This window comes from Aspergillus campestris (assembly GCF_002847485.1).
Source record: "Aspergillus campestris IBT 28561 chromosome Unknown P168scaffold_3, whole genome shotgun sequence".
NCBI classification, from domain to species: Eukaryota; Fungi; Ascomycota; class Eurotiomycetes; order Eurotiales; family Aspergillaceae; genus Aspergillus; species Aspergillus campestris.
This window is the reverse complement of record NW_020194338.1, coordinates 794,694-822,620: the sequence shown is the minus strand read 5'-3', so window position 1 is coordinate 822,620 and position 27,927 is coordinate 794,694. Positions and strand designations below refer to the sequence as shown.

The window sequence follows — 27,927 nt, the reverse complement described above, 5'->3', positions numbered from 1 at the left end:
TGCCTCAGCGGGTGTCTTATTACGGTCTGATTACCAGGTGGCGTATGGTTACCGCGGCTGCTTACCGCCCGTTGCCCCAGGCTCCCATCCTCACCACATCAATGGAATATGGATACCTATTACTTAGTATACTTGGGTAGTTACTGACACGTACCGCAGACTGAGGTGGTGATTATTGCTGACACCTGCAGCTGACGTATCTCTTGCATCGCCTGATTCAACGGTCGTGTATAGTTTGAGGGGTCATGCTCATGTGGTGTTATACTAAACATACATATGTTGAGTTGGATAATGAATACTAGGGTTGCCTTTATGTATACTTTGAGCTACTCGCCCGTCGAGGTGTTGATAACAAAGTTCGTGAATAGATGGGATAAGCACAGGTGCTTCCTTTATTCTTATAGGTGATAGACTAATCAAGATGATAGTTTCTCAAGTAGGGTTTCCTAGCTGAGCGTAAGATCGCCCAACAAACAAGGACAAGAACACTCTAGATATAGGTATCTTCTATATGACTTACCGCTATCACTAGGTTCATGAGGGGGTTTTCTATTAGAAGTATAGTTATCCAATTTTTTATAGTCTCTGGCAAAGAATACCACTCGGCTACAAAAGATATCTAGACACTTCTGAGCTCTGTGGATCCTCTTATATAGCCAATCTGATACTGCGACATAGTCTAACTCTAGTCCACTAATACTAGGACTTAACCTAGAGTACTACTTCTATAGAGAATATAACTTTTGTTGTTCCTGAGGTCAGAATAATTCTTTTGATGATCGTAAAGAGCACGTGATACCTGAAGACAATAGGAGAGTCGGACTGTTTATTTATGCTTGTTAAAGGAACGTGACAACGTACGCAATCCGTTTTTCCTGTTCGAGCGAACAGGACAATCATGTGGTCTCGATTTCTCCCATAATTACACTGGGAATACGATTCTTCGAGCTTCGTCTGTGCTCTTTGCTCTATTGCCCCCTCCCCTCTTCAGTCGCACCCTAGCCACAATGCTGTTCTTGGGTGTGACTCGAACGCGTCTCCGCGTGACCACAACATCAATCTTACGAACTCGGGCCAAGAGTTCCTATTCAACCAAGGGCTCAGGCTCTGGCTCTGGCTCATCCTCGAACTTGATGAGGTACATTGCGATTGCCAGTGTGGTCAGTACACCAGGTCTTTGGTGGTTGGTATCTACCCGCGACGATGCGGCCCGCGACGATGCGCCACATCTTGAGAGTCCTCCAGCTGAGTACTGGGGCGTTGAGCCAGGTCCTTCTAAAGACCAAGTGACACGTATCCTATCGCAAGGAGCATATTCATTTCCGGTCAGAAACGTCGCCGGCGTCAGCAGATACGATGGTGCCCAATTAGCTTCCAATAGCCCATGCGAGGACCGGTTCACCCATGGAAAACTTCCTTCACCATGGAACGAAGGTAATCCGTGGATGGCCTGGGCTGTTTTTGACGGTCATTCAGGCTGGCAAACAGCAGAGTTGCTGAAGAAGCAGCTCCTGCCTTTCGTCCTACACAGCTTGAGGCAAGTCAAACCACCCTTCAACGAAGAGTCTCTATCCGAGAAATCAGTGCAGCGCGCTACCATAAAGGGGTTCGTGAGCCTCGACGATTCCATTATCAAAGCAGCCCTGGATACGTCCCAGAGCGAAGAACCGTTGCAACAGAAGGTAAAGAAATTAGCCCCCGCTTATGCCGGCTCATGCGCTTTGCTATCTATATACGATTCTATCACAAGCACACTGCATGTGGCGTGTACCGGCGATTCGAGAGCAGTTTTAGGGCAGAAAAGGCCGGACGGCACATGGGAAGCAATTCCATTGTCGGTAGACCAGACTGGCACAAACAAAGAAGAGATCGCCAGGCTCCATAAGGAGCACCCTGGTGAAGAAGACATCGTCAAAAATGGACGAGTGCTAGGGATTATGGTCTCGCGAGCTTTTGGCGATTGTCAGTGGAAATGGCCTCTAGAGTTCCAGCAGGATATGCAGCGGAGATTTTACGGTCCATCACCTCTGACACCACACTACGACATCCGAACGCCACCATATCTGACGGCTGAACCGGTTGTGACAAGCACCAAAATCGACCCTGGGCAACCTTCTTTTCTGATTATGGCAACAGACGGCCTATGGGATATGCTCTCCAACCATCAGGCAGTCGATCTAGTAGGGAAATGGTTAGAATCGGAAGCAGCCGAGAAGAGAAACAGCAACCTGGAGCCAACTTATGAACCATTCGACTTTGGCCAATTTTGGAACGGGGTGAGTTGGAAGTTTGTGGAGGAGAGAACAACAGTCCAAGATGACAACGTCGCTGTGCATCTGGTGCGTAATTCCCTTGGTGGAAATCATCACGAGTTGATAGCAGGCCGACTTGCCTTCAGCTCTCCATCCTCCCGGCGTCTACGAGACGACACGACTGTGCAGGTGGTTTTTTTTAACGTCCCAGATCTCAAAAATAATTAGCAGTCAGAACCATAGCATTGTAAGCGTATAAACATACCCCTACCGCTACTTCTACTCTAATGGCCCGCGATATGACATTCATTTCCCTGTTCTTTTCTATAAGTCTACTTACTATACATGATTTTGTAGAAGAATAAACCTGATTGGTTTATCAGCTAGACTGTTTCTCCAGTCTGATCTATTTATTCTGGTATATCAGCCTCTGCTGATATTCTACCCTGTCAGACAGGGAGGAGAGACGAATAGACTTCATTACATTCATCTTCGGACTAATGAGAATTACACATACATATTCATACACTATATCCCTAACTAATATGGTACATTATATACAGATTCCTCATCTGAGATGGACAGACGCCGGCTCACGGTATCGCGCGTGGTTCAACATGGTGCGATGGGTCCGGTGTAGGGACACATTCGACAATGGTGGATTCACCAGTTCCTGTAGTGATTTTCCACCCCGATGCTGGATCAAGGCCGGTTCCCCCCACGCCCGGTTGAGATCGCTCACCACCCGCTCGACGCTGTATGGGTTCTCGCGCCGGAGCATCCGATTCATGCGCCGGCCGGAATGACGGGGTCCTCCGTAGAGGACCGCCAGACGCTGCCGGCACGCCCGGAGGATCCAGCCGGGGCGAAGCTCCACGCCATTCTCCCCTAGCTCTCGCAGGAGCACGACGCCGCGGACCCAGGGCACAAGGTCCCCTTCGGGAGTGCCCGACGGATTATAGGTCTTCTTGGACTGGGTGGAGATCCGCATCCGGAACCCCCATGCGACGATGGCCGCCTGCATGTGTCGGTCGAAGATGTCCTGCAGCTGTCGGATGCTCTGGACCCGGGACCCTGCGTGGACTCCGGACCCTGCGTGGACCCCGGCGTGTGACTTCTCGGGGAGCATCGGGACCCGGGCGGTATCCACGTGCGGAGAGCGACAGGAGTAGTGGCGAGCTAACCAGAGGCAGCAGTCGTGGAGCTCGTCCCAATGGTTGGTCATCCCGTACCGTTTCAGGATCTCAACCCACAGGTCGGTGGGGATAGACACACCCGTAGAGGCGACGCGCTGGAGGATGCGGGAGACCAAGGTCACTTCCTGGTCAGATGGGAAATCCGTCGATTGAGGGGGTCGAGCCCCTGGTTTGCGTGGGGTAAGCACCTGCGCTACCAAGAAATCGATGCTTTCTTGGCTCAGCGTCTGGCCACGCAACGTCAGTTCGTCGACGAGTTTCAACGCCTGAGACCATTCGCCGGCGGTGATGTATTTGCGGAAATGGAGACTGGGCAGGTCAGACCGGACGTCGGGGATCTCGCCCAAAACCGCCAACGTCAGGTGGTACAAGCGCCATTCGCGGGCCATATAGGAGGAGATCAACAGCGATTCTTGCACGTGTGCATCTTCGAGCACGTCGGGGTGTTGGTCGCTGTGGATCAGGTCGGATAAGAGAATCTCCCGATTCTCAGTGGCCAGCCTGCGGAGAAGACGGGCAAAGACCGAGTCTCCAAGGGAGATTCCTGCATTCTGCAGCTGGCGAAGCTTCTCGAGTATGTCTTGGCTGCCGTGAGCTCTGACGGCCATCTCTCGAAGGGAGTGAGGGCCGATGGCTGAGACGCCGAACATCTGCAGGCCTGAGACGATCGTCTCAAAAGCCAGTGCTCCCGTAGCGAAAAGTCGCGCGCCAAAGTCATCCTTGAGTGGCTTATCCTCGGGTCCAGCCTCGACGCTAACACCCGGAGACTCTTCTGCCGGTTCGCTCTGTTCAGGGAAACGGTTCGCTGCGTAACTGTGAAGTTTCTCGGAAAATGTCCATGGCCCGTTTTCCTTGGCGTAAATCAGCAGTGGCTGGAGTTCTTCGTAGTCTTGCGGATGATCGTCCCTCTGGATAAGGAATTTATGCATCGACAGCGCATCCTCGAAAAGTCCATGCCGCAATAGCGCAGATATGACACGTCCGTAAATTTGATGGCCGTCGGTCGTACTGCAAATACTTCGGAACGCCCAGAACCCGGGAGACAGAGCGCCCCGTTTCATTTTTCCTGGAGTAACACTTTGGTGTTTATGTTGGCTAGAAAGAGCAATTGCGGGTTCGAGAACCTGCAGAACATCGTCGGGGCCATCTAGATGGGGGGCTTGAAGCTTCTTGTGCCAGTGCAGAGCTTGCTGCGTCATCCCTCGTTTGATGAATCCTCCAACGACACTTTCATAAAGTTTGCGCCACCGCCTGCCCGTTTTCTCGAATAGTGCCAGAGAATAAGAGACCAGCTCCCTTAACATTGGCTCTCGCTTCAGGCCCACATCCACGAAACTCTGCCAGAAGAGGTCGGCCCTTTCGCCGACCACCGGCAGTTCAACATCACCCACGCGGGCCATCAAACCCTCCCATATATCCAACGTGCCCTTATCCCCATAGTGCCGTTGCCTGTACCGAAGCAATTCTTCCCAGAGTAGAAAGTTATTCTTATGCGCCTGGTCGTCGACCATTCGTGTTCCCATGTCATCTGTATGGCCAATGTCTGACTCGTAGTCCAGCCTTTCCGGTAGCAATCCGATGGGAACCCGCGCATGGTCGGTGTTATGTGTAGCAGCCGAATCATTCAGTTCGATCGATCGGGCCGGCTCCTTCTGCGCCGACTGGATTTCATAGACGCGAAAGCTCGGGGGTGGTTTCGTCGATCGTGGACGGAGTCTGCTGTGGACGGGGTCGTTCGGCCCCCCATTTTGGGTGTCATTACTTGGGCGCTCGTTCCGCGAATGACACCGAAGGCATTCAAACCGAAGCCCCGAGTCCAAACGTTCAATTCCAACAGGGCTCGAAATCAGGGAGTCGAGAACCGGGAGAGCTGAAGGCCTCTTCAAGAGTCGAAGAAGAGCCGGTCGCATGGGTGTTGAAACGAGAGAAGCAAGAGTGTCAAAGGACAGTTAATCATCCTTCTCCCCTAGCACCCTATCCGAGAAAATGCATGGACGTATAGGAAGGAGAATCATAAAGAGTGGAAGGGGGAATGTCAATTCTGTCTATTCGTACCTGGATGGATTCATGATATTATTGATCCCGCGGACTCTTCACGACACCGCCTGGACACTAAGCCGGATCCGGTTAGATCGACACATTAGTGACTAAGCCATCTCAAGGCGGAAGCATGAGGGATCTCACGTGATCCTCGAGTTCCGGCGGGTCCACACTTCACGACATCGATTCAGCATTGCTCCTGGTCTTTCCACCGTCACCGTCGCCTTTGCTTCCCAACAGCTTCTTTCAGTCGCAGTTTGACACCGTCAAAATGTTCCGCACCGCTCCCCGCCTCGCTGGGTATGTTCACTTCCTGGATCACCTCCCAATTGTCCCTCCACCGGGTCTGCGTGGCCCCCTCGGGAAATGGCAGGACCCCCGGTCCATGGCTTGATTGCTCGCTCAATTGAGTCCATTGCGTGGTTTCGACACTATCATTCTCAGTCAATTGCTGACATATGGGCTCTGCCTGCTTTAGGTTCATGTTCCGTGAGAACCGTGTCCCCCACTACCAGCGCCTTTTCCAGCATCACGACGGCAAGCGCCAGTGGTGGAAGGTCAGTTGATCGAACTCGGACGCCCTCCTCGCTGGGGCGACGGAGCTTGCCAAAGGACAATATACTCACACCATGCAGACCTCGCGCAGCAAGTTCGTCATGTACCCCTACCTCATCTCCGTCTATGGCCTGGGAATTGGTGAGTTCTTGATAGAATCCTCTCGCGGTATACCTGGGACTAATTTGCTCTAGCCACCACCTACGCTATGGGCCGCATGGTTTTCGTAAGTACTGATATAAGCTTGAACGGCCGCATTGGGGACCAATGTGCCCATGCGCCCGCTCCAGAGCCTCCCATGCTAACGCTAGGAATAGGGCCACAAGACCTGGTTCGGCAAGGATTAGATAGCCTCGCCTAATTTATATCTGTTCCACCATACAAAACAGCATGTTCAAGATTAATTGGCGGTGTATCTCTAGGATTTCTGGTCGTTCAGTTACGAGGGAGAATTCCAACGTTGTACATAAGATACGCTAGGAATCAATACGTGAATTGTTTCCCTCGCTTTACTCCTTATCCCTACTTTGCTTTGCCAGACCTCTAAAGTCACCCCTAAGCTCTGTTCCGTAACCTGAGAAATGGGCTGATTATGGTCTGATCCTGGATGAATTTTCTGATGTCATCAAGTTTTCCGTAACGCCTATTGGGCATGGAACAGAGCAGTTCGGAAAAGCATTTCTACCAGGACGATCCTCTCAAAAAGTCCATTGATAGGTTCAATAAATTGAGTAACATGGATATATCACTGCAAACTACTATAAAGTCTCCCAGCTATCTACCATGAATTATACACGATTGGTTATCCGTAATAAATGGAAATAATTCCCTCTTTCGTCGCTCTGATTGGCTCACTCAATTCATCTGCTTAGTCATATATCATTCGTTTCCATGTCTTATGCTGCTGCCAATGTACCTTTTCCTTTGGTGCATCCTTCGAAGTACTTTCCTCACCTCAGAGAGGAGTCATCCTTGGCGATATTATTGAAACCGTGATATGATGGGAGGGATTCTACATGATAGCATATCTAATACATAAGGGTACCGTTGTGTCCCGAGCCTCTCGCTTCGTCTTGCACACCTCGGTACGCGACTCGGCTATATGTACCTGGATCATTCGAACAGGTATTCCACAAGAACCTGTCCAAGTGGCCTTGAAGAGTATGGATCGTGAAACCAGTGAAAGGCCAGCGAAAAGAGTGCGACAGGCTTGCGAACCCTGCAGGTCAGTTACCCCAACATTTACCCGCGTAGAGCATTGCTAATGCCCGAAAGACGTAAAAAAGCAAAGTGCCCTGGAGAGCAGCCGATTTGCTCCCTCTGCGCACGTCTACGTCAACAATGCGAGTATGCAGGGGAGAGAAGGAGATCATCAGTCAATCATGTCGCTTCTTTGGAAGACCCGACCGCGGCGTTCCCGGCCGAGTTGGGGGCTTCTCATCTCCTGGTAAGACTCATCATAGAAGTATGGTGGCAGCTCCGTTGTAGTCCATATTAGCTTACTGCTTGTTGCATAGGAACATCGACTAGGAAGCATTGAGTCCAAAATGGGCAAACTGCTTGATGCGTTAGGGTATCCATGCTTTCCCGTTTCCATGTTCGTTAGGGCACTACTTATTCGTGTGCAGCAAACAGAATCATGGACCACAAGGACAGAACCTTGCAGCGCCAGATCCTTTCCTGCCACCCGTTATAGGTGGCTCGACAACATCCTCACGACTCAACTCGCTGACGCCTCTGCCTGCGTGGGCGAAAGTAGTCTCTATAGCGGAACTCTACTTGTCGTATTGTGAATCCCAGCCGCTTCCTCTTTTCCATCGGGGTAGCTTCCTCGAGAGTCTTGGGACCCGCGATCCTGAGATAATCTACGCTATACTAGCCCTAAGTATCCGGTTTGCTGAAGATCAGTATCTAGACGTGAATGATCTCATTGCACGAATCAATGGCTATACTGAGGTAGCTAGAAGCTTGGTCATGAAAAGAGTCTCCGAAGGCCCGGTTGAACTTTCGACATTGCAGACCTTGTGCCTCTTGAGTCTCGTGGATTTTACAAGTAAGGTTATGCACTCAGTGGTATAGACCAAGAGCTCTAACCTTTATACTTAGGTGGCGATACGCATCGCTCAAACATCCACAGCAGTCTTGCTATGAATCTGGCACAGTGTGCTAATCTAGGCCTGGAATCTAATGCTAATATTTCCTCCGTGACACGCGAAGAGCGTCGACGTTGCTTTTGGAGTATCTGTCTTTTGAAACGTCTCCACGGCACCGAGTTTGACTATGCCGATAGTCGAGATAGTAGTTTCCCTCCGTTCCCAGAGAGTCCCAGCGTGCCGCCCCTGATCAGTCCGTCGAATAACGCCCCCGATGCTAGCCGGTCAACGGATCTACAAGACCAAGGCATAATAGCCTATGTCATAATACTCAGCGAAGTATTTGCGAAGACTGCGCGCTATGTCAGTCGTCATGGGAAACCAAGCCAGATACCACCCTGGTCAGCCCAGTCGGAATATTCCAAAATTATAACGCTTCAGATGGACCTGGAGACGCACATGCCATATATCCACCGCTTCAAGTCTGTGAATTTGAGCGACAGAACTCCCGAGGAACTTCATGACAATAGGGCCTACTGGGGTCCCTTTTTTTTGAACCAGTTCCTCTACCATACGAACCTATGCCTACTGAACCATCCACTCCTGTTATCCCTGAGTCTCAGAAATTTTCGAAGCTCAATACCCGAGATCTTCCTACAGCATACGTCTGATCTGATCTCATCACACACCACCTGGATTATCCACTTTATCAATTACTTCGAGGAGAAGTCCTTCGTTGTTTCGGACCCACTTCTGGGATACAGTGCAGCAGTGGTAGCTACCATTGAACTGCAGCTGAGTTTCACCGAGAAAATCAATATCCGCGAAGAAAAGCGCGAGCGGTTTTCAAAGTGCGTCAGATTTGTACAGACACTCGGACAAAAATGGCCACACATGGCAAAATTGGTAAGGCGAAGCCCTTTTCACAATCCAATAGCCGTCGCTAATTTAGTCGTCAAACCTAACAGGCAGACAGGCTGCAGATGCTAGAAGGCGCCGTATCTGCATCCTACCAACCTGAGTCCGGAACCCAAAACAAGAGCTTACTGATAGACCTCTCCCGCTTTTGGGAGATCCTCGAATATTCCTCGAACAGTGATGAGGACTCGGCACGGCGCATGTTTGGTGACTCGCTATACTGCGAACCGCCTGCCTTCACTGCTGAGGTATCGCAGACGTCGCCACTACCCGAGCCCACTCGCATCAACTCGGAGCAGGGAGTGATGCATACTCCTAGCTCAAACTACGAACTGCAGGTCCCTTTTCTTGCCGGGCCACAGGGCACAACAGCATCGATGGGCTCGCCTCGCCCTACCGACCTGCTGGCTGACGAATTCTCGATCCTTGCTACGAGCTTTTTCTCTCAAGGCCAGGAGTTCCTACGGACAGGCGACAACCGCGAGGGCTTTGGGAATTTCTAAGACATATTATATACACATAAACAAGGGCCAAGAAACCTGCCTCCTGCGAGTGAATGGTGGTGCGCTGCCTCAGCCGGCAAAGGCTCTAGGCGTAGTACATCATTGCTCCAGGGCATCCCGGAATATCTTCACAAACGTCCATACCTCGGTAAACGTATTGTATAGTGGAGTAGGGGCAACGCGCACCACACCAGGCTCTCGCTTGTCGCATATTACGCTCGCGTCTTGCAATTTCTCCGCGACACCTTGCAGCAGGCCTGGCTTGAGCAAGAGGCAGAGCTGGGCGCCCCGAGCCTCGGGATCGGCGGGTGTGATGATGCGGAATTGACGAGTGTCGTCCGTTGTGTCCTTTAGTAACAGGTACTCGAGATACGCCGTCAACAAGACTGATTTCTTTCGAAGCTCTGTCATGGACGTCTCGTCGAAAACGGAAAGTGATGCGCAAAGCGCCGAAAGGTCGATTGCAGACGGATTGGACAGTTGGAAACCTCCTGCCCCGGGGATTGGCTTGAACTCTTGAAAGGTGTAAGCGGTTGTGCAGCAGACACTGTTCCAAAATGGGGGAGACCTACTATTATCCATCTTGAACCTCACGGACCTATCTCCACCATACCATCCCGTCAGACGATGCCGGAACTTGGGGGCATCCTCTCCCTCGCTGTAATCAACGCGGCCGTGCTTTTCGTGAACGAATAGACCGCCGATGGCGCCTGGTCCAGCATTTCCGTATTTGTAAGTGCACCAGGCTGCGAAATCCACATCCCAGTCGTGTAGTTTAAGAATGACGTTGCCGTACGCATGGGCCAGGTCCCAGCCTACTACAAGGCCTCGCGAGTGAGCGTATTCCGTGATTTTCGGCATGTCGAAGAACTGCCCCGTGTAGTACTGAATTCCAGGAAGGAGGATGAGGGCAGCGTCTGCAGCATGCTGGTCGATATAAGACAAGATTCTGTCTGTGGGAACCTCATACTCGCCCTCTTCGGGCCCAACGAGCACCATAGAGTCCTTGGGATCGAGGCCGTGCCAGGCGATATGAGACTCAATTGCATACTGCGGAAGATTAGCGGCTGCACGAACCGATGATTTGCGTGATAAAAACATACATGGTCACTGGGGAAAGCCTTCCAATCCAAGAGGATCTTATGCTTAGTCGCAGTCGGCTTATAGAAACTGGCGAGCAACATGTGTAAGTTTGCCGTCAGGGTTCCCATGGCCGTGACTTCTTCCGGCTGTGCGCCGACGATTTTACACATCGACTCCGCCGCTTGCTCTGACAGCAATTGCCATGGCTTCAACGGGGAATCCTCGATGTCAGTGAAGTGACCACCCACTCCAATGGATGCCCATGTATCTAGCTGTGCCTCCAGATACTTTGCCACGGCCTTGGGTTGGATACCCAGGGAGTTGCCGCAAAAGTAGATGCATGGCTCGGGTGAGAGGCCTGAATTTGATTAGAACAAAGGTCAAGTAGGTAGATTCCTGGAGATAATTCTCACCAGGCTTCGCTAGCCTTTTAGTAGCGATGTTAGCCTTCGAGGGTATAATGAACTTATCCCGGAACCCCGCAAGCTGGTCAGCGGCGTCGAGAGCGGCAGCATATTCCTTCGTGCCTGCCTCAGCTGGAAACACCGGTTTCGACATTGTGAAGTGGTTCGTGAATTCCTTGGAAGCAAGCAATCAGTTCGGTTGGATGTCTGGAAACACTCTCTACTGGTAAGCTGACTTAAGTAGCACCGTTATGGAGAGGGGCCGATCCGCTTCAGGCCGGCGTCGGTGGTGGCGGATCCGGATCGCTCACCCGCTTCCGTCTCCAGGATCCGTGTCTCCATCATGGAAGGGACTCCATGGCCGAGCTCTTTCTCCCTCGCCCCCAGTTCCGTCCCCACTTGCACGAAGCCTAATCCTTGGTTTACACTCAACAATCCTATTGACAGTGCGAGATATTCTCCACACCGGATCTTATTTTCCCGTGGTATGATGTTACCGTCCGGTCTCCTGGTCATGACATCCGGCCGAAACACGGGATGGATCCGGCTTGCTTCGGCTTGATGTAGCGCCTCCTGTATAAGAGACCACCGGGGGTTAGTACCGTCGTACAATCTCTATCATTCTTTCATTTTGACCAAGACATTGTTGACCATTGTAACCATGTTATCCACGCCTGAGATCATCCTCGACAAATATCACATCTCTCTGCGGAATGGGTTCCTCCCGGATACAGTTCCACTACGCAAGTTAAGTTGCTCTTACTTCTCGCCGTGGGAGCAGATCGTGGGTGAATTACCCACGCATATTCGAAGTGGGACTGCAAGGGAGGCCATTGACAAACTCCCGGTTCTTTCGACATCGCATCTCCAGAGTGAGCCTGAATGGCGGAGGGCATATGTATTACTCGCTTATCTTACTCATGCCTACATCTGGGGAGGCGAAAAGCCAAAAGAGGTATGGCTTTTTTCTGAATCTTAGGATCATAGATACTGACGATTACCCAGCGACTACCACCTTCTATCGCATGTCCGTTTATAGACGTCTCGAATCACCTCGAACTCCCGCCATGTGCCACTTACGCTGCTCTGAACCTCTGGAACTTCGCGACCCCAAGCCCTGATACCGATCTCACGGATCCAGATAACCTATCCGTCACCGCATCACTCACCGGGACCAAAGATGAAGAATGGTTCTTTATGGTGTCAGATGCCATCGAAGCCAGAGGCGCACCATTGATTCTTTCCATGCTCGATGCAATCCATGCCGCGGCTGTTGACGATGCTCACCGAGTGAGGATTCTCCTTGACCAATTCAACACAGGGCTGCAGGACCTTGGTGTGCTGTTAGAGCGGATGTACGAAAAGTGCGACCCAAACGTGTTCTACCACCAGCTGCGTCCATACTTAGCCGGAAGCAAGAACATGGCCTCGGCTGGGTTACCAAATGGTGTATTCTATGACCTGGGCGACGGCAAGGGAAGCTGGCACCAATACAGCGGAGGAAGCAACGCACAGAGCTCCCTCATTCAGGCTTTCGATATCTTCCTGGGAGTGGAACACTCTGCCACTGGGGACCCAAAGTCCACCACGTCTCCATCCAAGAATAGCTACATACAGGTAAGACCAGCCCAATTTACTCCTGCAACTTCTGCACGACTACTCCATATACTAATTCATCTTTCTCACTAGGGAATGCGAAATTACATGCCAGGCCCACACAGACGATTCCTGGAGATGCTGACTCGCGTCTCCAACATCCGCGAGTACGCCATGAGCCACAAAGCCGACTCCCCCGTCAGGGATGCCTTCAACGCAGCCGTTATGTCGCTCGGCGCCTTCCGTGACAGACACATCCGCATGGTCACCCGGTACATCATAATGCCAGCGAAGACGAAGGCTCCAGCTGGCATGCCGGCGCAGATGAACCTGGCGACCACGACCACCTCCCAGATGAGCCACCATGTTGGTGATGCGACTAGCGGGATCCACGGCACAGGGGGAACCGACTTGATTCCTTTCCTGAAACAGACTCGTGATACCACGAAGGCGACGGCTAGTTATGCTGATTGAGCGTGGGGTGAATTTTGTGGTTTTATGATGTTTTTGCTTTAGCGAGCATGGTTTTTTTTTCTCTTTCATACAAGCTTGATGATGCATTGTTACATTGTACATATCACTAGCATTTTGACTAGAGCCACTGAATAGACTTTGGGCTTCGATGATATCCTGTTTCCAACCTAATACACGACAAATGCATGGAACATTCCGGTTGACCTAGTTGTTCTGTTCCTCGATAGGCAATGTCAAACAATACACCATATTAGGATAATCAAATATTGCGATAGGGGTTTCTTCCTTTCCTTCTGTTTCACTTTTTCGTCCAAAAAATACTAGATCCAATTCAAGCGTGGAGCTCGTGGCCGGCTAGTAACGGAGAGGAAACGGAAGCGGAAGCGGATACGGAAGAAACATCAACACAATCTATCTCACGGATACAGTCGGCTACGAGTATACGATTGATTGGTTATTATTCTAAAGATTATAAGGATGATATGTGTATTTTCGTATTCTAGGTTTCCGAGCGAAACTATGAATGATCCTGCATGGTCTATGGCAAATCGTATTTGTTGATCGACATTGGTGCCACAGAGGGCATGGCAGGTGATTGATTCTCGCGCTCCTTGCGTGGAACGGTTCCCAAAAGATGCCGGGACAGTGGTATCATGGGAGAGACACAAACTGCTTGGAGAAGATGTTCTCGTGGTTGTTGGGAAGACCGGCTTCCTAGCGATTGTAGTATGTGGAATGCTCACGCATTTTGCGCGCTGGGTTCCTGGGAACGAAGATCCCTCGGGGTTGGAGTGCGCCGGTGATGGGTAGCACGGGTATATATGGCAGCAGTCGGGAGGAGGAAGGAGGGGGGAGAGAAGCGCGCATTCGGGTTCGTGACGGCCAGAAATACGCAACAAGGGCGTCCACAGTAGCCACTATCTCTTCTTTGTGTGGGCCGGAACGCCCTCGCTTTCGCGCAACTCAGCTAGCCTCTTTTCGCGCTCAACCAACCGCTGCTTCTCCTCCTTGATCATCTGCTCGACCGTGCGAGTGGCATCCCCCAGCCGATCCATCTCCTTGCGCTCCGTATCCCTGCTGTAGGGATTCTCATTGGTCTCGTGCAGCGGGATTTCAGCCGTGCGTCCCCCACGCTGTGGCTGCTGCGCTTGCTTGGTATTCTTCCCGCTCTTGCCTTTCTGGGGCTGCGCCGAGGCCGGGCCCCCCGTCAGGAGATCGTAGAACTGCTCGACGGGCTCGTTGAAGACGACCTCCTCGTAGTTCTGGCTGATGACGGCATCGCGGCGCTCCTTGCGGGCCTCCGCGTCAGGCCCGTACGGGTGCAGCTTCAAACTGTGCCAGAGTGTCTGCGGTTTCTCGGTCGACTCCGGCACGAAGTACAGTTTGATCTGGATCTCGAATTCGCCCCACCCGGTCTCTGTTACTTCGAAGGGCGGCTGCTCGACTGTCCGCACGTTCTGCGCGTAGGTCTCGTGTAGCTTGAACTGCACTTTCTTCAGCCAGTAGGAGATGTCTTCGCCGTTGACGCCTTTCACGAATACGCGCCACTGGTGTGTGTGGTCTGCGGGGACGTTCGACGGTTTCTTTGCGGGATCGAAGGGTTGGGCTTCGCTGCCGAAGACTGTGGCTGTTAACGATTTTCTTCTATGACAAACTTGATATATTTTTTTCGATAAAATATTGTTATGGCGCTATAGATGTGGAGGGATCCATACTGAATGGTCGGAAGATTGAGGTTCCCTATCAAAGAGCTGTGAGCTTTTCCTGCAATCAACTCCTAGATGTGATTTTGGGGCTTACTCACGCGAACCCGTTTTGTACCTGCCGCGGAAGGCATGCTGGAGATTTCCGAAGTCCGTGTTCTCCGTACCTGACGTCGTTGGTTGAATGCCAGAGCATAAGAAGGATGCGGTCCTGTCGCGATCGATGAACCAGCGCAGATCTTGGGAAAGCACGTGACATCGCGATAAGGTGCCTCCGGAAGCGGGCATTCCGTTCGGAACAGAGCTCTCGTTGATCATGACGAGCCGTTCTTACCTTGACTTTGGAGCTTCTTCTTTTGGTTGTGGCTATTGATTTATCTTGCTTTCTTGGTCGCGCAGTCTCGCAGGCCGATCAATACTCGACAATGGCGACGAGGCGCGTGGTTGTTGCCGGCGGGAATGGATTCCTGGGTGTGTACAGCCGTCTACAAAGTACACTGCTAGCTATGACGTTTATGATGGCTGACTGTCAATTGTTTACTTGTAGGATCTAGAATTTGCAAGTCTGCCGTCGCGCGTGGCTGGTCGGTCACGTCTTTGAGGTACGATCTAGTCTGATGCATCGGAGTGCATGCGCTATACTCAACTACTCGTGTTAGTCGGTCCGGAGAACCTCGATGGGATGCGGTCACGGAGTCCCCCGTACGCCCGAGCTGGGCCGAATCCGTGGAATGGGCCAAGGCGGACATGCTTCGACCGGAGACCTACAAATCTTTTCTCAGCGGAGCTACGGCTGTCGTTCACAGCATGGGGATCCTTCTCGAAGCGGATTATAAAGGTGTGGTGCAGGGGAGAGAACCGATCATCAGCGGCCTACAAAGAGCGTTTTGCTCGTCGAAATCGGGAAGCCAAAACCCTTTACAACGGAGAGAAGGGGAGCCATTGAAGCCCCAGGAGGGGAACGGGCAATTGACATATGAGCTTATGAATAGGGACTCGGGTTCGTATACACCTTTTATTTCTGGGCACGAGCAAAATTAAAACTAACGAACCGGTGGGTGAACGGCAGCTATCGCTTTAGCACAAGAGACCTCCCACGAGAAAGTCCCCACGTTTGTGTTCATCTCAGCTGCCTCTGGAGCACCGGTTCTCCCGAGCAGATACATCACGACCAAGCGCGAAGCCGAATCAGCTATTGCATCGCAACTCCCCGAACTAAGGAGTATCTTCATGCGGCCTCCGTTCATGTATGACGCAAGCAGAAAGTTCACATTGCCCATCGCTCTTGGTGGCTTTATCGGATCGCAAGTCAATGCGCTTTTAGGTGACAGACTCAGCTTCCTCGGGACGATGGTTGATAAGCCCTTCCAAGTGGACCTTGTAGGGGAGGCCACGCTTGAAGCAATGGAAGATGAGTCCGTGCACGGTGCAGTCAATAGCAGGAAGATAGACGCTCTGTCCACGAGGGCTTGGCGGAAAAGCATGCTTTGAAGTCGATGAAGGTGGAGATGATCAAGAGTCGACGGCCGTGTGCATCAGTCCCTCAGGCCAGAGAAACCATGTGTTCTTCTACATGACGACTTCAGGGCCTCTGCTGTTTCAAACCCCCCTACTGGTTGGATGATACCAGTTCAAAACTGTACAATAGTAAAAAGGATGATTTGAAAATCATATCATAGTACCACGCTCAAAACTATCCCGGATCTCCGTGGTGTACTGCGGAAACGTTAGCCAACTGATCCATCAAATAAAGTATAAAGGCTCTTACCTTGTTGTAGAAGCGCGACAACTTCTGGTTGAACTGCTTGTTCTTCTCGTTGATGTACGTGACATCTCCCTCATCATCCCCACGACGGTCCCTCCTCTTCTTGAGACGAACCTCTTCGGCCTTCTTTAGATCCGACACTAGCCTGTCGACAGCGGCTCGATCAGGCTTATTGTCGGTAAACCCGACGCTGTCAGCTGTGGAGTAGAAAGAGCCGTTTTTATCCACTGCGATCAACTCCCCGTCGTTGGTTTCAACGATCTCCAGGTCGCCATTAGCTGCAGCTTTCTCGATCGATGCCATCTTATCACGTTCGTATCCTTCAAGGTTCGGCGCCATCTCCCGTAGTTGTCGTTTATAAACCTTCCTTGCATCCTGGGTGTAATCCTGGAACGCAACGTCGTCTCGGTGGCGTTGTTTTTTGTCCATCCGTTTGTCCCATTTCTCTGATTCATCCACCGTCCAATCCCAAGCACGCTTGCGTTCGAAATCCTCGCCGGCAGCCTCCGTGTCGGCCTTGAGCAGGTTGTGGGATGCGAATGCATGTTTGCGTGATAACGACGAGACGAGAGCCGGATCGGTCGCTAAGCGTTGGGTTTCCGCGGCAGTTTCTTTCAAATTACGCTCTGCCGAAGATTTCTGGAGTTGGGTTAGATACGCGGTCTGGGAACGGCAGCGAAACACCAGCCATATCGGCGTGGAGACCGAGAGACTGGAATCAAGAGGGGCTGTTCATTGGTATCTACTCACAGCACGGGCCTGCAGAGCCTTAAATCTGTCCCGCCTTTGACGAGCTTTGGAAGCTGCGTCACTGCTCTCGGCCGGCTCTCCCGAGGAGTCTTTTGGTGCCGGGGACACATCGGTGGAGTCAGCCTGCGAGTTTTGCGTGGCGTGCGCGTCCTGGCCGTCGGAAGGACTCGTCTCTGCTAATTTGGCCTCTTGGTTCGGAGGCATCTTTGATAAAGTTTCACTCAAGTAGATAGCACCGATGGCTGGTGATATGATCAATGTGGGTGGTGGTTGCAGATAGGGTGATGATGAAGCTGAAGAAAGAACGATAAGCAGACTCAAACTCTCGGGTGGTCCAACGTCAGTCACCGCCCGCCTCACCGCCTTCTTCTCTCTGCGGATGGAGTCGCCCGTTCGGACAGGAGTGGATCAACATTCGACCCCATGGGGTAAGCCAGCATTTCGGATTGTTGTCGATTTCATCTTTCGATGTCAGCTTGCCAACGCTGGATGATGGCGGTGAATCCATCTAGATATCTTCGGTGGAACTCACCACGCTATATACGACCATTGCAATTGCTGCGCCGTGCTTCTTCAAGCAGTCTGGCGAGCTCAGCATCTCTCAGGGTCACCCAGTCCCAACTACTACAATTCGCTCTAACTGGGAGTAAGCCACCTGTTAAGGATGGTAGACCGGGACTGAACCGAGATCAGTGGTTTAATGAGTTATTTTTGGAGGAGTGGCCCTTCCCTGCCAATTCACGAGCGTCTTTGGGATCTGTGATTCAAGGGAAGACCGAAGCTGCTGAAAACGATGGCATGCCTGGAGATCCAAAAGGCGACGCAGAGCTTCTTCGACATCTCCAGAGTTACATCGAAAAAAACGTCAATGATCGAAGACAGTGTGCTCTACTGCAAAATGATCAGTGTAAACCCTTGATGCGGGCATTATCGCTATGTCAGGAACACAATTCTTATGGAGAGATTTTGATGTTCATGAATGCAGCGATCGATCGGATTGAAAGGCTGCGGGCGCCAGTTTCAGAGGATCTACGCTTCTTGGGAATGTACTATGCTTGTCTGGCCTTCTCAGCACCGGCTCTCAAGCATCACCTGGATAACTTTGGTCGCGGTTGTTCTCGGCGCTTGGCTCCTAAGAAGAGCGTCCTTCTAGTAAGGGCTTTGGATGCCACCCTTCAGGGTTTGGGTTTTCAGCGTCCAAATTTCGACGCCGGTGCCATGCTCAGTGTGGTGACTGGGGAGAGTGGCTCCGCGCCGTTACCACGGCAAACATTGCATGGTATCTTGTGCTGGGACGGTCTAGAAAACGGTTCTGAAGACATTGGCCTCTATCTTACCTTACTCGCGAGGCTCCGGAGTGACTCACTGCTACGCCTAATATGGAAACAAACCCTAGAGAAAATGACCGCTTCTTCCTTCCCCGGTTTTGAATCTACTTATGGTTTTGTTAAGACCTTTGTTGACACGGGAAAGCCACAGGACGCGATCACATACTTGCGCCAAATATCAGAAAGCTCCAATGGTGCATTGCCAGATATTTCGAAGTTCCATGGGCTCAGTGGTCTCCTAGCGGATAGGGACGTTCTTCAAGACTTGCCTGAGCTTGCAGGCCCCGATGAATATATACGGATGCTAGAAACTCAAATTGGAGATATGGAAAGCCGACTAGGCATCCGCTGGCGGCCTGAAAAGTCGCATCACACTGATATTTCCGACCCGTCTACCATCTTCACCAATCAACCCCTCCTAACCATAGACGGCGAGAGCTCTGGCTATGAGAGCACCCAGCGTTTGATCGCGGAAATCTATGCCTTCGGATGCTCCAAATCAACGGCAGATCTGGGTACAATTGCCACTTTGCTGGATGAGCACGACGGGGATCCCATTCCTGTTTGCTTGCCATGCGAGGATGGTCACCCTCTAGAGTTTTGCTGGTTCCCGCAACGGTCTCCGGTCGAATGGTCCTCGCAGTCGCTCCCTCACAGTATGGACATCTCTCGGCCTTGGTCACCATTGACTCTAGGGCTTGTGCGAGCTCGATTAAGCAGCAGCGGCCCCCCTCTAGCCAAGGAGCGCTTTCTTTATCTGATGCAGCTGGGCTACTTGGCCGCGCGACCCAAGAGAGCACCGCCTGGAGACAGTCCTCCGTGGAAGGAAACCGGTCATATCATTGCCTGGGACCGTGTTTCCGGTCAATTCCTCATGGTCCATCCTGACGAGGGTCGTAGAATTGCTGGAGCTAGCCAGTTGCTCAAGGCTTCACCCCCGCAGTCCAGTCTCGCCACTATCCGCGCTATCTATCCCATGGACAACGGACTGCGAGAACACAAATGCATGTTGAAGTCCCTTGGGCAGGTCGACAATAGCAGGATCAAATGCCAATTTGAAGCGGACCCTGGGCTCGATCTAATGGCTTAAGTGGGACCTTCCCCTCGTCTATACCGTTTAGCAACGGCCAATATGAATGTACATAAATACCACTCCAACATGCACACCGACTGAATGTCCGACCTTGTAGGCGACTACTGTCCTACTCTTAGGGATTTTTCTACCGTCCACTCGCGACGGGGCTCCACCATTCGGGGCCTGATCCGGTTCCGCGCCTCTGATGTCCTAGTATCTGCGCCAGTGGCCGGGTCAGACTTCCATGTGATACAGCAAATCCGCTCGGACTAACTCTCATTTTGGACGGAGCACCACGGACGTCAATTGAGTTTTTGGGAAGTGTAACTCCGTTGCGGGTACGGATCCTTCCGTTCAATGTCGTAAGTAGGTGAACTGGTCAGGATTTGCCAATGCCCCTATACTGACTACTGACTTGACCAAGCTTGTCGATCGGGTTCAATGGGAGGCTGCCCTTTGCAGATGACAGACGATTATGAATGGCAAGGCTAAGATATTGCCATGGACTATATGGACCCAATAGGATCAGAAACCCGGTCGTGGCAGACACCCTTGGCCCGCTTAGCTCTCCACCCCGGCAAAGACAAGGATATGAGACACCCCTCTTCCATTGTGGCTGTCCTTGTCTCTTTTTGAAACACAAGTGGGGTATGGATCTTCCGAGGCATTATCTCTATGATCTCTCACGGTCTTGATAAGGAGCTGTTTATTCAGCTTGATTTTCATTCTATGTCCCCAAATAGAAACCAAAGCGGTGGTTTGCCTCTGCATATCAATACACCTAACCCCCCACCAACAGGACGCAGCTAAATCTTGCCCAAATTATGGACACCGTTCACCATTGCTTATCTGCCAAAGGCGGACCGCGATAGAGGCCATCGAGAGACGGTGTGTTCCTCTTGCTGGAGGCATCACTGAACGCGCAGGACCCACATCGCTAAGCGACATGGAGACAGTTGTTATCTTGTTACGCTACGGATGCACGCTCATAGGTTCGCAGCTGGAGAAGGACGTCCAAACCCGACTGGGAGTGCGTTTACATAATTGTTTGAATTGCAGCGACCGAGCCGGGTCCGATGCGCTCATAGCGCCGTAGGTGAGCATTGTTTGGAGGTAGTCTACCACTCACGAATTGATACTACAGTGTACTAGTTGGTTGATCGACACCGGCAGAACTCTTCATCTTAATTGTGGGTATCTGCCGTCAAAAATGTGGATCAGGAATGAGAATTATAGCTGATCCGAGCTCCTCTGGCATTGTTTTTTGTCCGTCGAAGCGAGGCCCAAGTCGTTCTATGTTCCCTCTATTGGTGTCTGGGTTGTGGAGCACCGCCATTAGAAGACTTTCCTCATCCGGTCAGCAAGTGGAGCAACAGCATGAGGACTTTTTCCCAAATGACAAGATTGTCACCAACAGCTGGTTGACCGAACGGACCAAACCGCTGATCCATGGTCTAACCCCTTACCGACTAGTGTTGTTCGGTAGGCAGGTAACTGGGTGATAACTGGGTTCGCTATGGCTCGTGCGACGATGATCCTGCGAATGACCGTCGAGAATGATAGAGAACTGCATAGAAAGCAGCCTCCCCTTTGCCACTCACCTGCAGCACCAGCGCGTACAATCTTTACCCCGAGCGATATCCCAACTCAACCGAGCTCACCCGATGTCCCGGATCCAGACATTGGCTAGGGCGGATAAGGTTTGCGATGGAGCACACGAACGGGATCTCCGCAGTCGGCCAACGCCTGGATTAAACAGCCCGGGATGGTCGACGTGAACGGGGAGCTCCCCCTCCCCATGCAGCTTCCTCTTCGGCCATCGCCGACATGGTGCTTGGTGCTTCTTCCAGGTGGTGATCAGCCCGTGTATCCATCAAGCACGCCGACAATTCCTACCCTGGTCCATCGACGAGAAATCCTCCCGGCGGGAGAGCAGTTATGGGCTCCATGACCCTATCCGGACAGGCCCACCTTGTGCATCGCTGAAATGCGAGCCAAAAACGAGGGCATGCTCTCTAACACCATAGTTGCAAGGTTAACCTCATTGACTAGTTGGCGAGCGAGCTGTTGGTTGACCATGATTTCCAACACGCTGACCCCTCTAGGTCCACGATCGTGTCTATGTCGGGTTTACTTTTCGAAGAGTTTGGACTCGATCTGACCTTCCAAATTCCGGGCGGATTCGGCCATAGACATTACAACACACCTTCTCACCCTTTAGATCTCTAGACTCACAGTGGACTGGCCGCTACCTCAGCCGTTCGTTAGACTCCCATACCTGTCTCTTCTGATCGTCCGTATTATTACCTCTCTTTCTTTTTTTATTTTTACTTTTCCTTTCCTAGCTTTTTTTTTTTTTTTTTTTTTTTATAAAAAAAAAAAAAAAAAAAAGCTAGTATACTCTGTCTCATTAATGTGTTTGTTTTATTTTGCGTGTATTTCTATTTCTTATATTTATTTATTATATCTTTTTATTTCCCCCTTTTGATTAGCTGTTCTCGCATACATTTCTCATCCTCAACATTGAATTGGCACATTAAATGGCCGCATCCTAATCATTGCTCGGGACAATCGAAACACGCGTGTTGCAGCGGGGAGATTCGGGGATATACTGGATATCGCCCTGTCATGGACGAACCGCTTCTTTGTTTCCCCCACTAACTCATGACCGACGATCCCCCATCGAGTCGTCCACACTTTCTCTCGCCCGTTGGTGTCACATCACGCCAGCGAACCATCGTTTCAGCTCGGGACCATTTCGTTCCTGGCGCCACCCTTGGTTGCACGGCCACAAGAGCCACCGAGGACGAATTGTCTGGATCGTGACATATCTGAACCCATGGTTTTACCTTAAGTTCGTACGAGGTACCTGTCGCTCATTCCTTCTTTGTCTCTTCCACACAAAAACCAGAACATATATGTATATGTATGTGTGTGCGAGAAAGAAAAGGCAACGACCGATTCATGGATCAGGCAAACTACCCTATGACAACTAGGGAGACTAATGAGAATTGACAGGTCTGATATATCGATTTGATTCCTCCCATGCTTTGTCGCTATTTTAGGGCATTTCACGGCCAATACAACTGGGGTGACTGGCTGGTATTTACCCTCGATCAGTTTCCCTCTCACTCTTGCTCTACGCCTCCTTTTCCTGGGATAGTGCCGGTGGTCGTTTGGAACTAACTCATGCATATCTCTCGATTTGTCGATTGACCTCAGCAACCTGGAGATTCTACCCACTGTGGGTACCATTCTTTCACCCCCCCGGGCGTTTAGAAGCGGACGATTTCGGCGGTTAAATCATTTGTGCTACCACCGCCCTATCACCAGGACCCATTAGATCTTTCTATGTAGCATAGAACTATCCCCGCTGTTGCCAATCACCACCCTGTCCGTCGCCTGCACCATTTCGGGGGCACCGGGGGAGGGGGGGATGCCCAACAGTGCCTGGCGTCGCATGCATCTTAATTTGACCGCTTCCTACACGCCTTTGACGAGTGCCAGCCCTAAGCGGGGAGTCGATCCTCGTGTTTTGTTCCATATTAAATAAAACCCAAGGAAGAAAGGAAAAGGAAAAAAAGTGAGGCGTCCAGCAATCCGCATAGATGTCAAGACCGCCCCTGCAACAATGGCGGCATCCCCCATCCACCGGCCACCATCTAGTCTCCGACGGTGAGGCTTTGAGCGTGAGGGCCGTCCCGCCATACGAACAAGAGCCTCCGAGCTTTTTGCATCCGCGCCGCCAGAGCTCGGGTTCAACCCCTATGGCCTTGTCCCAGTACAGGCCGCCCGTCCACGGAAGACCCGGGGATGGTGGAGGTCCCAGTTATAGTGGAGGTCCTAGTTATGGCATCTCGCCAGATCCTGGAGGTCCCCTGGCTCCATACGGGACACAGCGACCAAGCCTGTCGGGGATGGAGTATACAGGGCCTTCGAGTCCCCACTACGACACGGCCAATTACGCTCGAGCCTCGATCAGCTCGACTGGGCGAATGACTGACATCGACTCTCAGTATGTGACTGCCCCCTCACCCCCGGTGCCTTCGACATCCCGCGAGGTGTTGATATCCGACAGACCCAACTCATCCCATGGATCCAGATACAGTAGCAGCCCAGTACCCTCAGACAATGGCGCCGCCGCATACACCCGCAGCCTTGCTCCCCTCGCCCAACCACAACCCCGGTATTCCACATCCTCCAATTCCCCCATGAGCCTGGGCAACCTCATCCACCATTCGCCGACGCCGTCGCCGCCGCCACGACGCACCTCCTCGACACCCCGCTACCACCTCCACATCCGCCAGCAGCCCATCGCCGCACGAGCCTGCGGAGCCGTCGACCGCGATCGACGACCCGTCGATCCTCCCCCGATCCTCCAAATGCTAATCACCGACTTCGACCCGCGCTCCACCAACGACCTAGACATCCTCCAAGACCCCCGCTTCGCCGTGGGCTGCCTCCTCTGCCCCATCCCTTCCACACCGGAGTCAGCCCCGGGCCAATCAACACCCCTCCTCTCAGGCAAATCCTTCGTATCGCCCTTCTTCGTCGACGCCGACCCCGACCCAGCCACCGCACCTCCCACCCCCACAACCAACGACATCATCAACAACCACCATCACCCTCCAGGCACCAGACACCCCCCGGAGAAGGAGAACCCCCCACCCACCCCGCAACCTTCTTCATCTTCTCCGACCTATCAGTGCGCACAGCCGGCCTGTACCGCCTCCAATTCCGCCTCATGAACTGGGGCAGCGTCGAAGACACGGGCATCTCGATGCCTATCCTCGCCGAGGCCTGGTCCGACCCTTTCCGCGTGTACCCGGCTAAGGACTTCCCGGGGATGCGCGACTCGTCGCCGCTTACGCGGGGGTTGAAGGGGATGGGCTTTGCGGAGCTTAAGACTCGCGGGAAGGGGACGGGGCAGGGGAGGCGGAAGTGACTGGGTGGTTTTGCGGTACTTATTTGCTGATTGACGGTTGCTGGTTTGGCGGGGTTACATGTTATTTGGTTTCTTGGAAATTTTGATTGGGATGAGATGAGATGAGATGAGATGAGATGAGTGGGTGGTGAGAAGTGGGATGTGAGGTGTTTCGCGTTTCTCTCTTTCTTTCTCTTACTTTTACTTGTCTTTGGTTTTATTTGGTTTCTCTTTTCAGTCATATTACTTTCGTACTAGGATTTATATCTGCTCTACATATACGAGGAGCGCTAATTAAATGCATGGCAGGTGCTGATTAGCATACATCCGGCTCACTCACACCAGCCTTCTAAAATCGACCCTTTCCTTTACAACCACATGCGAATTGACATAAGAAGAGAAAAATAAATCCCACGGATAATATACATTGGGTATCAATCACCACCATCACCACCACTATCTATATAATACAAAATAAAAGCAAGAGAAAAAAAGAAAAAAAAGAATCTAACAAACCAACAACTCCGCCGGAATCCCCGGCCTATAATCCTCCCTCTCCCAATTCAACCGCAAAGACCTCGCAAAGCCCGACACACCACCGCTCTGCAGCAGCAGCTCCATTCCGCGCTCGGCGTCGCCGTCCTCGCGGACCAGCACCGCAAGCGAGAGCGCCGCTTTGGCGTCGCCTTGTAGCGCGGCAAGCTCGAACCACTCTATTGCTAGTGGGCGGAATTTGGAGCGGGGGAGGGGTCCGCGGAGGGATTGGATGAAGGTTTTTAATTTTGTGAGCCAGTCGCTGCTGCTGCTGCTGTTGTTGCGGTCGCTGTCTTGTTCAGGGACGAGGGCGGAGTCGTGTCCGCGCGGCGGGTAGGTGCCTTGGTAGGTGGAGTAGTAGAAGCAGGCGAGGCGGCGGCAGGCTTCTGCGTTTCCTGCGCTGGCAGCTTGGCTCATAGCTTCCTCGTAGGCGTCGAAGTCGGGGGGATCGCGGCGGAGGAAGGAGGCGGCGTGGACGACCAGCGCGGCGGGGTCGTGGTAGTCACGGGCGATGGAGGTGAGGAAGTGTTCGCGGGCGGTGGCGGGGTCGGGGTCTGTTTTGTCGAGCAGGGAGGCGTAGAGAGGCCAGGGGGACTTGAGTTGGGGCATGGGGGGTAGGCGGGTGCCGTTGGGGAGGGAGACGACGCGCTGGTTGGGTTTCATGAGGGGGAGGGCTTCGTCAAACTGGGCGCGGGCTTCTTGGTGCTGGTTGTTGTGGGCGAGTAGGTAGGCGCGCACGATCATGGCGCGGGGGTCGCGGGCTTGGGTCGCGAGGGCGTCGAGCTGCGTGCGGACAATTTGCATTGCGGGTTTGAAAGAGAGTGGTAAAGGTTGTGATGCGGTCGTTGATAGACACATCGCGTAGATGGCGTGGTTGGCGCCGGCAGCTGCGCAGGATGCGAGGTGCCATGCGGGGAAGGGTCCTTTTCTGGGGCCGACGATGTTGCCGATGTGGAAGGTCTGGTTGGTGTCTGTTGTGGGAGGGCGGTGTTAGTGACTTTTCCGTCTGTTGTGCTGTCTCTTCTTGTGCTGGTGAAGGGCAATTGTGCTGCTCTCACCTGGACCGATGTCCTGTATAGCGGCTGCGTTGACCTGGAACTCGGATTCTTCCGCAGCCTGGAACAGACGCTCCGCGACGTTCAAAAATCGCTCCTTGGGGAGCGTACGCTCCAGGATTCTGTCCTCCCTCGCTTGGGTCCAAATGTTTGTGCCATGTAGCTTGAGGTATTCCCGCTCCGACTCGAAAGGCGGCCGTCGAAGCATGGACTTGGAGCCGGGGCTGTTTTTGCGACGGGTGGTGGGGGTGCGGAAGGCGTGGGAGGGTCTGGACGGGTGGAAGGAGCGGGAGAGGGGGGCATTGCGAGTGGAGAGTCGAAAGAGTCGAGAGGGTTGTCGGAGGGGAGGGCGTGAGAGGTACATGGTGGGTGTGTGTGTGATTGGAGCTGGAGAGAGGAAGTGAAGCTGGAAGTGTAGAGGGAAAAGAGTGGATGCGGCGGAGAGATCGGGTCGGCAGAAAATATGCCAGTCCGCACTCGCGCCTCAACATCCTACGAAGACCATGACGTTCTCGATCAATTGACACGTAAAGGACGGAGATCTACAGGTAATGGACGAGAAGATGACAGGAATACCTTCACAATAATGTACATTGGCCGCCTTTTGTTTCCCCGCTTCCGGCTATAGGATATGACACTCAATATGATATACCACGGGGAAAGAAAAATAACAGGAAAAAAAGAAAAAAGATAATAAAAAAGAAATACAGAGCCAGATATAACACAGTAGACAGCGTCAGATAAAAAAAGAAAAAGAAAAAGGCGAGAGACAAAACTCCAGCTGGTAGATGCAGTTCAATCACACGTCGTCCCAATCAGTCGATCTAACCCAATTACCCAAGACATGGAGAGAGAGAGAGAGAGAAAGAAAGACACCCTCGTAAACCGCATTTATTCCATGATAGCCTTGGCACCCACCGCCTTGAGGGTCTCGATGATCTTCTCGGCATCATCCTTGGGGACCGACTCCTTCAGCACCTTGGGAGCCGACTCGACGAACTTCTTGCTGTCCACCAGAGACAGACCCAGCATGGTCTTGACCTCCTTGATGACCTTGGCCTTGGAGGTTGGGTCCACGGACTCCAGCTTCAGGTTGAAGAGGGTCTTCTCCTGCTGCACGGGCGCAGCATCCTCCTCCTCAGCGGGCGCGGCGGCCTGTCCGGCACCAGGAGCCATGGCGAATCCACCCATCGGCAGGTCGGGGATGTTCAGGCGGGACTATAAGACAGAAAAGTTTCCAATTAGACAATTGCTCAATGGTGGTGTTCATTCGGGTTGTCCCATAATCCTAGCAGCTTCCGGGATCGCTCCGACTCCCCCCTCCAAAACAATAGCTCAGGTACGCACCTTCAGCGTCGACACCAGGTCGGCCGTCTCCAACAGCGTCAATTGGCTGATCTGGTCGACAATCTGCGAGATCTTGGGGCTGGCAGGCGCAGCAGGGGCCTCAGCCTCGGTGGATTGCCATCTCCGGCTCGGGGCCAGGTACGCCGGGGACGAAAGGCGGGTCGCGGTCGGGCGCACCAGCTGGCGGCAGCACCGGGCGGCGGTCTGGGAGGCGAAGGACATGATGAACAGGAGGGGCGCGCACGGAAGAATAGGGCGACACGAAGAGGAGGCGTGAGGGACTGGCGGGTGGACGAGAATGGGGAAGTCTGGAGAGGAAGTTGAAGCGATGC

General features: G+C 52.5%; 13 protein-coding genes across 13 annotated transcripts; 7 read left to right on the top strand and 6 right to left on the bottom strand.

The window, feature by feature from the left end:
* Nucleotides 1–865: 865 nt before the first annotated feature.
* P168DRAFT_249172 (PP2C family serine/threonine-protein phosphatase) lies at nucleotides 866–2,544 on the top strand. The gene has a single exon (XM_024834162.1). It carries the CDS (start codon nucleotides 1,008–1,010, stop codon nucleotides 2,478–2,480), a length of 1,473 nt encoding a protein of 490 aa, XP_024695021.1. The 5' UTR covers nucleotides 866–1,007; the 3' UTR covers nucleotides 2,481–2,544.
* An 87-nt stretch (nucleotides 2,545–2,631) lies between these two features.
* Nucleotides 2,632–4,509, bottom strand: P168DRAFT_279861 (uncharacterized protein; the record flags this gene model as incomplete). Its single annotated transcript, XM_024835825.1, has 3 exons — nucleotides 2,632–2,658; nucleotides 2,770–2,792; nucleotides 2,850–4,509. 3 exons carry the CDS (start codon nucleotides 4,507–4,509, stop codon nucleotides 2,632–2,634), a joined length of 1,710 nt encoding a protein of 569 aa, XP_024695020.1.
* Nucleotides 4,510–5,732: 1,223 nt separating this feature from the next.
* Nucleotides 5,733–6,551, top strand: P168DRAFT_288371 (cytochrome c oxidase subunit 7). Its single transcript, XM_024836768.1, has 5 exons — nucleotides 5,733–5,788; nucleotides 5,967–6,045; nucleotides 6,124–6,184; nucleotides 6,238–6,269; nucleotides 6,361–6,551. The coding sequence occupies exons 1-5, from the start codon at nucleotides 5,760–5,762 to the stop codon at nucleotides 6,388–6,390; spliced, it is 231 nt and encodes a 76-aa protein (XP_024695019.1). The 5' UTR covers nucleotides 5,733–5,759; the 3' UTR covers nucleotides 6,391–6,551.
* Nucleotides 6,552–6,768: 217 nt separating this feature from the next.
* P168DRAFT_111432 (putative C6 transcription factor) lies at nucleotides 6,769–9,607 on the top strand. Its single transcript, XM_024832560.1, has 6 exons — nucleotides 6,769–7,268; nucleotides 7,319–7,490; nucleotides 7,561–7,616; nucleotides 7,672–8,096; nucleotides 8,150–9,042; nucleotides 9,105–9,607. Exons 1-6 carry the CDS (start codon nucleotides 7,060–7,062, stop codon nucleotides 9,555–9,557), a joined length of 2,208 nt encoding a protein of 735 aa, XP_024695018.1. The 5' UTR covers nucleotides 6,769–7,059; the 3' UTR covers nucleotides 9,558–9,607.
* Nucleotides 9,531–11,198, bottom strand: P168DRAFT_309413 (kynureninase; the record flags this gene model as incomplete). Its single annotated transcript, XM_024839297.1, has 4 exons — nucleotides 9,531–10,072; nucleotides 10,130–10,607; nucleotides 10,661–10,998; nucleotides 11,054–11,198. 4 exons carry the CDS (start codon nucleotides 11,196–11,198, stop codon nucleotides 9,657–9,659), a joined length of 1,377 nt encoding a protein of 458 aa, XP_024695017.1. The 3' UTR covers nucleotides 9,531–9,656.
* A 507-nt stretch (nucleotides 11,199–11,705) lies between these two features.
* Nucleotides 11,706–13,114, top strand: P168DRAFT_232565 (indoleamine 2,3-dioxygenase; the record flags this gene model as incomplete). Its single annotated transcript, XM_024833324.1, has 3 exons — nucleotides 11,706–11,999; nucleotides 12,050–12,661; nucleotides 12,734–13,114. 3 exons carry the CDS (start codon nucleotides 11,706–11,708, stop codon nucleotides 13,112–13,114), a joined length of 1,287 nt encoding a protein of 428 aa, XP_024695016.1.
* A 475-nt stretch (nucleotides 13,115–13,589) lies between these two features.
* On the bottom strand, nucleotides 13,590–15,003 carry yaf9 (YEATS domain-containing protein YAF9). Its single transcript, XM_024836767.1, has 3 exons — nucleotides 14,919–15,003; nucleotides 14,830–14,854; nucleotides 13,590–14,735 (listed from the first exon to the last, which is right to left on the bottom strand). Exons 1-3 carry the CDS (start codon nucleotides 14,949–14,951, stop codon nucleotides 14,032–14,034), a joined length of 762 nt encoding a protein of 253 aa, XP_024695015.1. The 5' UTR covers nucleotides 14,952–15,003; the 3' UTR covers nucleotides 13,590–14,031.
* A 137-nt stretch (nucleotides 15,004–15,140) lies between these two features.
* Nucleotides 15,141–16,651, top strand: horA (ubiquinone biosynthesis protein COQ11). The gene is made up of 5 exons (XM_024836766.1): nucleotides 15,141–15,288; nucleotides 15,365–15,419; nucleotides 15,477–15,817; nucleotides 15,887–16,535; nucleotides 16,588–16,651. Exons 1-4 carry the CDS (start codon nucleotides 15,243–15,245, stop codon nucleotides 16,306–16,308), a joined length of 864 nt encoding a protein of 287 aa, XP_024695014.1. The 5' UTR covers nucleotides 15,141–15,242; the 3' UTR covers nucleotides 16,309–16,535; nucleotides 16,588–16,651.
* On the bottom strand, nucleotides 16,486–17,536 carry P168DRAFT_279856 (pre-mRNA-splicing factor SYF2; the record flags this gene model as incomplete). The annotated part of the gene is made up of 3 exons (XM_024835824.1): nucleotides 16,486–16,533; nucleotides 16,586–17,221; nucleotides 17,333–17,536. The coding sequence occupies 3 exons, from the start codon at nucleotides 17,534–17,536 to the stop codon at nucleotides 16,486–16,488; spliced, it is 888 nt and encodes a 295-aa protein (XP_024695013.1).
* A 252-nt stretch (nucleotides 17,537–17,788) lies between these two features.
* Nucleotides 17,789–19,768, top strand: P168DRAFT_288366 (uncharacterized protein). Its single transcript, XM_024836765.1, has one exon. The coding sequence runs from the start codon at nucleotides 17,822–17,824 to the stop codon at nucleotides 19,748–19,750; it is 1,929 nt and encodes a 642-aa protein (XP_024695012.1). The 5' UTR covers nucleotides 17,789–17,821; the 3' UTR covers nucleotides 19,751–19,768.
* A 3,575-nt stretch (nucleotides 19,769–23,343) lies between these two features.
* Nucleotides 23,344–24,680, top strand: P168DRAFT_316425 (velvet factor family protein; the record flags this gene model as incomplete). Its single annotated transcript, XM_024840009.1, has 2 exons — nucleotides 23,344–24,440; nucleotides 24,494–24,680. 2 exons carry the CDS (start codon nucleotides 23,344–23,346, stop codon nucleotides 24,678–24,680), a joined length of 1,284 nt encoding a protein of 427 aa, XP_024695011.1.
* Nucleotides 24,681–25,075: 395 nt separating this feature from the next.
* On the bottom strand, nucleotides 25,076–26,612 carry P168DRAFT_325286 (uncharacterized protein; the record flags this gene model as incomplete). Its single annotated transcript, XM_024840980.1, has 2 exons — nucleotides 25,076–26,164; nucleotides 26,252–26,612. The coding sequence occupies 2 exons, from the start codon at nucleotides 26,610–26,612 to the stop codon at nucleotides 25,167–25,169; spliced, it is 1,359 nt and encodes a 452-aa protein (XP_024695010.1). The 3' UTR covers nucleotides 25,076–25,166.
* Nucleotides 26,613–26,818: 206 nt separating this feature from the next.
* P168DRAFT_302764 (mitochondrial 54S ribosomal protein bL12m) lies at nucleotides 26,819–27,902 on the bottom strand. The gene is made up of 2 exons (XM_024838694.1): nucleotides 27,596–27,902; nucleotides 26,819–27,466 (listed from the first exon to the last, which is right to left on the bottom strand). Exons 1-2 carry the CDS (start codon nucleotides 27,815–27,817, stop codon nucleotides 27,140–27,142), a joined length of 549 nt encoding a protein of 182 aa, XP_024695009.1. The 5' UTR covers nucleotides 27,818–27,902; the 3' UTR covers nucleotides 26,819–27,139.
* Between the last annotated feature and the right edge of the window lie 25 nt (nucleotides 27,903–27,927).

Bases quoted from the DNA above. Each gene is read 5' to 3' on its own strand.
- P168DRAFT_249172 (XM_024834162.1), top strand. From the start codon at position 1,008: ATGCTGTTCTTGGGTGTGACTCGAACGCGTCTCCGCGTGACCACAACA.
- P168DRAFT_288371 (XM_024836768.1), top strand. From the start codon at position 5,760: ATGTTCCGCACCGCTCCCCGCCTCGCTGG. The intron at 5,789-5,966 runs GTATGTTCACTT...TGCCTGCTTTAG, and splicing joins ACCGCTCCCCGCCTCGCTGG to GTTCATGTTCCGTGAGAACC. The intron at 6,046-6,123 runs GTCAGTTGATCG...CACACCATGCAG, and splicing joins GCAAGCGCCAGTGGTGGAAG to ACCTCGCGCAGCAAGTTCGT.
- P168DRAFT_111432 (XM_024832560.1), top strand. From the start codon at position 7,060: ATGATAGCATATCTAATACATAAGGGTACCGTTGTGTCCCGAGCCTCT. The intron at 7,491-7,560 runs GTAAGACTCATC...CTTGTTGCATAG, and splicing joins TGGGGGCTTCTCATCTCCTG to GAACATCGACTAGGAAGCAT. The intron at 7,617-7,671 runs GTATCCATGCTT...ATTCGTGTGCAG, and splicing joins AAACTGCTTGATGCGTTAGG to CAAACAGAATCATGGACCAC.
- yaf9 (XM_024836767.1), bottom strand. From the start codon at position 14,951: ATGCCTTCCGCGGCAGGTACAAAACGGGTTCGC. The intron at 14,855-14,918 runs GTGAGTAAGCCC...GCTCTTTGATAG, and splicing joins CAGGTACAAAACGGGTTCGC to GGAACCTCAATCTTCCGACC. The intron at 14,736-14,829 runs GTATGGATCCCT...TAACAGCCACAG, and splicing joins CTCAATCTTCCGACCATTCA to TCTTCGGCAGCGAAGCCCAA.
- horA (XM_024836766.1), top strand. From the start codon at position 15,243: ATGGCGACGAGGCGCGTGGTTGTTGCCGGCGGGAATGGATTCCTGG. The intron at 15,289-15,364 runs GTGTGTACAGCC...GTTTACTTGTAG, and splicing joins CGGCGGGAATGGATTCCTGG to GATCTAGAATTTGCAAGTCT. The intron at 15,420-15,476 runs GTACGATCTAGT...TACTCGTGTTAG, and splicing joins TGGTCGGTCACGTCTTTGAG to TCGGTCCGGAGAACCTCGAT.
- P168DRAFT_288366 (XM_024836765.1), top strand. From the start codon at position 17,822: ATGATGGCGGTGAATCCATCTAGATATCTTCGGTGGAACTCACCACGC.
- P168DRAFT_302764 (XM_024838694.1), bottom strand. From the start codon at position 27,817: ATGTCCTTCGCCTCCCAGACCGCCGCCCGGTGCTGCCGCCAGCTGGTG. The intron at 27,467-27,595 runs GTGCGTACCTGA...TCTGTCTTATAG, and splicing joins ACCTGGTGTCGACGCTGAAG to TCCCGCCTGAACATCCCCGA.